Consider the following 7,515-nt stretch of genomic DNA (forward strand, 5'->3'; position numbering starts at 1 on the left):
GACAGAGAGAGGCCCGCGTACCACAAAAAAAAAAAAAAAAAAAAAAAAAAAAAGAGCCTACGAGATGGTTTCCATCACCACACACACAGTTGCTCCACTGGAAGGACACACGCCACTGTTGCTAGCCACGACGGTATCTCAGAGCGCTGCAATTAACAGCGGTATTTCTTTTTCACGCAGTTCTCTATTTTCTGATCTGCTTTACAACAACCATTTATTTCTTACATAAGAATGAATGTAAAGAAAAGGTAACGTCAGGAATTCCCCGGCGGTCCAGTGTTTAGGACTCCAGGCTTTCACGGCCGAGGGTCCACACGGCGCGGCCAAACACAAAAAAGGGAAAAGGCAATGTCTAAAATGGATGTGAAGGTGACCTTAGGAGTCAGACAGACGTGGGTTTAAATACCAGCTCCACAATGCCATAGTTGGATGATCTCGGATGTAACTTGCCCCGCAGAGCCTAACTTTGCTCATCTGTAAATTGAGGCTGATTAAAGGAGATGGTCACACAAAGTTTCTGATTCACGCTGTCGCTGTCCTTTGAACAGCAGGTGCCCTCCTCCTCCTGGTGGACTGTCCCCCGCCCCGGGGAAGACGCCGCCCGGCACTGCCTGCAGCAGGGGCAGATTTGCCTGAGTCCCTCTCTGCTGAGGCTGGTAGCAGAGAGAAGGGTTGCACTGGGAGCCTGTTGCTGAGTGAAATCAAAAGTTGTGAAACCCCTGGGTTGCTTGCTTCCTTGTTTGAAAGAGTGATTGATTCCATTGCAGGAAGAGGTTACAGGAGGGAGCTCTTGGGACAGAAATGAAGGCTGTATACATGGGCCGCTTCTCTCACACACTTATCTTCCCCAGAAATCATCCTTGACTCTCCCTGAGGAATCCAGGCACTTTTTTTTTAAAATAACAGCTTTGTTCAGATATAATCCGTATACCACACAATGCATCCATTTAAAGTGTACAACTCAATGGTTTTTAGTATATTCAGAGTTGTACAACCATCACCACTATCAAGTTTAGAAGATTTTTATCATCCTAGAAAGAAACCCCTTACCGTTAGCAGTCACTAATCTTCCCCGCAGCCCTATGCAATAGCTAATCTGCTTTCTGCCTCTATAGATTTGCCTATTTTCTATCTGAATGGAATCATATACTATATTCTGTCTCTTCTGACTGGCTTCTTTCACTTAGCATAATGTTTTCAAGGTTCATGCCTATGGTAGCATGTATCAATACCTCATTCCTTTGTATCGCCGAATAATATTCCATTGTATGGACATACCACATTTTATTTATCCATGGTATTAGGCATCCTTTTGAATTTAATATACCAACTGTAATGATAGCTTTGATCTGTTAAATACCTACCATGTGGTAGGCACTTGACCTAATTTCTAATCTAGTCCAGGGAGGCAGGTCTATTTCTCCAATCACACTGATAAATTAACTGAGATGTAGAGGAGAAGTGTTCCAGCCAAGGTCACACTGGTGACAGAGCTGGGATGCCAAAAGGGTTGGCCTGGCTCCCAGTTCATACTGCCCCACCCCACCCCGTGTGCTATGCTCTCTCCTTCCAGTTCTTGTTCTGAAGCCAGAACAAGAAAGAATCCACTCATTCAGTGATCATTCTTCCAACAAGCCCTAACTGGCACCACATGCACGGCAACCAGGAACTAGTCCCTGAGCCCAGTGAGACCCAGATGCTGCTTCCTGGAGCTCCCTGTTGAAGGGAGGAGAGGTGGTCATGGCAGGGGCCAGTCTCCAGGAAGGGTGTGACCAAGGCCTAGGAACTCAGAGCTGCTGCAGAGCCCAAGGAAAGGTTTTTACAGGAGATGACATTTTGAGCAGGACCCCAGTGGACCAGGCAGATTTCCCTGGCAGACAGGGTGAGCCCCCAGTGCAGAAGAACTGGTGTGCTCACAGATCCTAAACCAGAAACCTGGGTCCACAGGGATGAGTTCTGTGTCCCTGGAGGTGGCAGGTGAAGAGGGCAGGGGAGAGGTTGGTATCACATTGCTGACCGCCTGGATTGCCAGGCTGGACTCTAGGCTTTGTCCTATGCCTGATGCAGCAGCTCCATAAACATTTATTGAATGAATGAATGAATCCGCCTGCCAGCCCCTCCCCCTCAGTCCTCTCCTGGCTAAAAGGAATAAAACAAATAAAACACCTGATGTGTTCCAGATTCTCCCGTCTCGCCCACCCGATCCCTCACCTACCTCCCTTTGCTACCTACCTCCTCTCCGGTCATCAGTAAACAAAGGAACAAATGCTCAAGTGCTCTCACCGCGTGCTAGGCAGTAGAAATTACCTTCAATTCTCACAATCGCCCTCAGGAATGCAGGTGAGGACGTTCTGATTGAGAGTGGCTAAGGGACTTGCCTGGCTGCTGAAAGGCAGAACTGAAACTCACAGCAGACGCTCTGATTCCATCTAGTGCTTCTAGTTTGTGGGGGGGTCGGGGGGGAGCGTTGCAGTAGGGGTAGGGGTGGGGTGGACAGAAAGAGAAGGCAAGGAAAGGGACTGCTGGGGGTCCTCTAGCCCAGGGCCCAGGACCAGGTGGCCAGATCGCAGTCTGAGGGCTCCTGCCCCACCTCTGGGTCCAGCTGCCACACCAGGATTCCTTCACTCACCCCTGCATCCACTCGCCAAGGCTGGGGCTGGGACGGGAACACGCAGGCACGCATGCACGCACGTCACGACAGCCCCAAAGCCTGCAGAGGTGGGGCAGCTGTTGCCTCAGGCAGGAAGGCTTTATTTTGTAAATACAATTCTTTAATATCTAATTGAATATATTATAAAACTGTTCCCCAGAGGACATTTTTATATAATATCCAAAGTAAATAATCATCTCCCTTCTTGAAGAGGAAAACATCCCCAAAAGGCTTCATCAGAAATCCTTTGGTCAAGCAGGCTAGCTGGTTCCCAAGGCCCTTCGGGTGGCCTGACTCTTTGTCACTGTTCTTAAAACCTTCTAGAACGTGAACTCCAGGAAGAACCTCCAACTCCAAGACCCTCTCCTTCTATAGGTGGGAAAACTGATGCTCGGCGGGGAGAAGGGTCTGCTCAAGGTCACTTGGCATCAGCGGCAAAGCTGGGACTCAGCCCGGGGTCCCCCACACCCCCCGGTCTGCTCTCCTTTCTTCCCAGGCGCATTCCCTAACGAGGCTGGGGCTCTGACGGAGAGCTGGGCGCCACTTCTGAATGCCAGGTGGCAATGAGGCCATGACCACCTCGCCCTTCACCTGGAAACGTACCCAGCAGCACAGGGCCCAGGCACACATGGGCATCAGAGACAAAGAGGCCTGGAGAAGCAGGGGACACACCCTCCCATCACATCACCCCACCTGGGACCAAGTATCTGCCAGGGCCATGCGCTTCCTACCTTGAAACTAAGAACTTCCACGTGACTTTGCTGCTCGTCTTGCCGATAAGAAGGCTTGGTGGACAGTTAAATATGTCTTTTTGTTTTAAGAAAAAAATAATGGCTACTTAATACAAGTAGCCTGGGTGGGCAAAGTCTTTCTGGACACGGCGTGCTCAAAGGTGAAGGAAGATGACACATCCTCGGGGCTGAAAAGGGAGGGCTTCTGGACTAGGCGACCCCAGGGGGGCTTTCTTTCTGCCTGCACTCCCGGTACACCAGGAAGGGGTGGACAAACGTCAGAAGAGTGACCAGCACCAGCATCACATTCACCTGGAGGGGGAGGAAGCAGTGAGGCGAAGTCCACTAGTGAGGGACCAGAATTCTGCCTGGTTTAGCCTCTACTTTCCACTCAGACCCAATGGTGCCCTCTGGGATGGACTCTTGGTTATTTTCCATTCTGCCCCATGGAGCAGGCTGGGTGGGGGGTAGGGGAATATTATATCATGCCTTTTTCTTTGGCCGCACCCCGTGGCATGTGGGATCTTAGTTCCCTGACCAGGGATTGAACCCTCGCCCCCTGCAGTGGAAGCACAGAGTCTTAACCACTGGACCGCCAGGGAAGCCCCTGTGCCCATTACACAGACGAAAAAACAGAGGCCTAGAGAGTATTCAGCGACCTGGGAAGCTGTGCCACGTGAACCCTTTGGCTTCAGGGACCCCACCCCCACCCCCAGCACAAGGCAGGGTACTCCCACTGGCCCCAGTTTGAGAAGCAAGACCGAAGATGTACCCAATGTGAAGAAATGCTCCTGCAGGGACCACACCCAGGCCACCCCAGCCAGGTTGGGGGCGCCCCCTGCTGGGGGCCAACACAGTTGTTCCAATCTGGACATCCTTGCTGGTCTAAGGCCAGGGTCCCCCAAGCCGCCACAGTACTCACGTAGAACGGGTCATTCTGGAGGGGGCCTTTGATGAGGGTGAAGATGGGGAACTGGAGCAGAGACACGACAGCCGACAAGGCCATCACTAGCCCAAAAAGCTTCCCAAAGTGCTCTGAAGGGAACCTGGGCAGAGAGACAAACGAGGTTCCGGTGAGCTCTGGGGACCCTCCCTCCATGTAGGGGCCCAGCTGTGGTGGGCCTTGGTCAGCCCCCTGCTCCCCTAGCCTAAGCCTGCCTTCATCTACCCACACCCACACAGCTCCCCTCCTTCACCTTTGCTTAGGCTTTCAAACGACAGAGCAAAGAGATGGCACCGTGCTCGATCCCGGGGAAACAGCAGGGACCCAGACACAGGCTGTGCCCCGGGAGGTCTCAAGGAAAAGACACATGAATAATTCCGCTATATACTAGATGATGCATGCACTATCAGAGGAAGGAAGAATAGAGAGGCACAAGGAAAGAAAGACGCTTTCTTTCTACTCTTCCCTGGGAGAGCTGGAACAGAAGTGGGCTTTGGAGGGTGAATAGGAGTTCACAGGGTAGACAACAGAGGCAGAGGGGAGCAGACGTGAAGAGCTGTCATGTACATGAAGGCTCCAACCCTCCCACCAGCCTCCACCTCCTCTGGCCACCTCTGGTCCTCACCTCCGGATTTCTTTGCCCCCAGCACACCTCCCTTTGCCCCAAGGGTGCCCCCGTCACGTGACACATACCAAGCCCACTTACGCGAGGGTGAGGAAGGCAGCATTGCCCCCGTAGAGGAAGGAGCGGTTGATCACTTGCAGGATGAAGGTGGCGTACTGCAGGCGGAGGACAGGGATGGAGGCGCAGAGGGCGAAGCCCAGGCACAGCAGAGACGTCAGGACCAGCGAAGGCACTGTTGAGCACAGGGCCGCCGCCGAGGCCGAGGAACCTGGGCCAAAGGGAAGAGCAGAGGCTGCGTGGATGCCCGCAGCGGGGTCATCCGGAACCCTCTCTCCACACATGCCCCGTCTCCAGTCCACCAACAAATGTTGATAATTCAATTCCTAAATACCATTCAAATGTATCCACTCGTTTCCAACCCCGGCGACTCATCCTAATTATAGGCCAGCATCACTAACTCATAGATTATCACAATGACCTCCTGACAGGGAGGCCCCTCAACCCACAGCCAGATACTCTGGGTAGCACCGTGGGTAATAGCAAAAGACTGGAAACCAACCAAATCAGCAGCAGTAGGGGAACACAGCACCAACTATGCTGCAGTCACATAACAGAACTAGGCAGGGGTTAAAGGCAGAAGGAGGGAGCCTGGCTGTGGGGCAAACCCAGGACAGAGAGTTACAGAAAGAAAGCTGCAGGACAGGGTGTGCGATACGCTGCCTTTTATCTAAGAAAGAAGAACTATACATACATACAGAGTCTGTCTTTAAAGAAAAGTAAAAACAAAAACAATTACCTAACGAGGGAAGGAATGGAGGACAGGGAACAGAGAAGGAAACTAAACTTCTTTGACTATATCTTGTTTCATAGTTTGGGCTTAGGAATGTCAATGTTTGATATGCAAATGTATTTAAAATAAAATAATAGGAAGAAAACAAGCAAAGCAATTCCCAAAAAAATCCAACAAGATGAAACCAATGAACATAACTTTATATCAAGTTGGTGACTCTTAAAATACTGTAATTTGACTGACAGCTCTTATGGGATGTATCCTCAGGATGAGAATGGAAAGAAGGAAAGAAAGGAGGGAGGAAGGGAGAAACAGCACGCAGCAATCATACTATTATTAATAGTATTGATGATGCTAAACCAGTAATTATGCATAAAATATATTTTTAAAATACTATATATATATAGTATGTGTATATAGTATACAGTGTATGTATATACAGTATATATTTTAATATAGTATATGTTATAGTATTTTAGGAACCATGATTTTCAGAGGAAAGGAGACACAAATGTAAACATCAAGGAAGTAAAATTTGAATTAAAATATCAGTACTGGATACTCATGATGTATTTTTTCATCCAAAAAATTATGTATATCTTACCTCAGAGGCCTAAAAGCAATGACAACCCAGAAGAATTAGAAACTTTAGCATCCAAATTGCAGTCTTTAAATACAATTTCTCATTTAAAGGGACCCAGGGCTACTGGGAGAAATGACTGGTTTCGGGTCTGGGCCAGGAAACATACCCAATGAAATGGACCTGAATATCTCCTTGTGCCAGAAGGGAAAGACACTCTCTAAAACTAATGGGACTATTTGTTAAGGACACAGATACTGGATTGGTAAAGTTGCCAATAGTCAAAGATGAGATAATCTGAGCATCAAGAAGAATTGTGACAGAAACGGATTGAAACATGTCAAATATATTTAAAATGAGATTTTAAAAGAGAAACTATGAGAGGTTACCCCTGGAAGTTTCCAAGGCACCAACTCATTTTTCTAAAACTAGTAAATAGAGGAAAAACCATGCATTTATTTCAGGGTAACGAAATAGTTAATAAAGGAAAGTTTTTCTTTCTAGAGGAATTCTAGCTATGAAAAGCAGAAGGAAAGATAGAAATAGAAAATCTCCTTTTTGCAACCCTAATAAAATAATGGGTCTAGGCACTGATCATCAATAGCTGTTAAAATCATTAGGTCTACAGCTGATGGGGAACTTTTACAATGGGCAGATCAGACTGACAATGTCTGAACCCATTGATAAATCTTAACATCATAAGAACAAAACTACGGGTACCAAGGGCCTGATGACGAGAGCCTGTAGGTAGCCCATGGCTCCAGCTCTGAATTATCCTTGCCAAAAAATATTAAATATTAATATTAATAAAAATATTAATCTGCCTGTTTACAGGAAAGACCCAATCAAAGAAACGCTTTTAAATGACGTGAAAAGGATGCCAAATCCAAAATGTGGGAAATTTGACAGGACAAACAACCTAGTTCCTTCGATAAATGAACAACAAAGGGAAAAAAGGGGGTGGGGGACACAGAGACTTAAAAACATCTAAAAGACACATCAGTACATTGTGTGGCCCCTGTATGGATCCGAATCTGAACAAACCAACTATAAAAAGGCATAGTTGAGGGCTTCCCTGGTGGCGCAGTGCTTGAGAGTCCGCCTGCCGATGCGGGGGACACGGGTTCGTGCCCCGGTCCGGGAAGATCCCACATGCCGCGGAGCGGCTGGGCCCGTGAGCCATGGCCGCTGAGCCT

General features: G+C 48.6%; 1 protein-coding gene across 2 annotated transcripts in view; it reads right to left on the minus strand.

Annotated features, from left to right (window-relative positions):
• Nucleotides 1-2,573: 2,573 nt before the first annotated feature.
• SLC43A3 (solute carrier family 43 member 3) overlaps nucleotides 2,574-7,515 on the minus strand; it is a 17,408-nt gene continuing 12,466 nt past the window's right edge. For both annotated transcript variants that reach the window (XM_024133372.3, XM_024133373.3), the window contains exons 11-13: nucleotides 5,031-5,217; nucleotides 4,304-4,427; nucleotides 2,574-3,693 (exon numbers count right to left, since the gene is read on the minus strand). In XM_024133372.3, the coding sequence (XP_023989140.1) occupies nucleotides 3,592-3,693; nucleotides 4,304-4,427; nucleotides 5,031-5,217 (413 nt within the window). In that variant the 3' untranslated portion in view covers nucleotides 2,574-3,591. The remainder of the gene's footprint in view (nucleotides 3,694-4,303; nucleotides 4,428-5,030; nucleotides 5,218-7,515) is intronic.

This window comes from Physeter macrocephalus, unplaced genomic scaffold (assembly GCF_002837175.3).
Source record: "Physeter macrocephalus isolate SW-GA unplaced genomic scaffold, ASM283717v5 random_12, whole genome shotgun sequence".
Lineage (NCBI taxonomy): Eukaryota > Metazoa > Chordata > Mammalia > Artiodactyla > Physeteridae > Physeter > Physeter macrocephalus.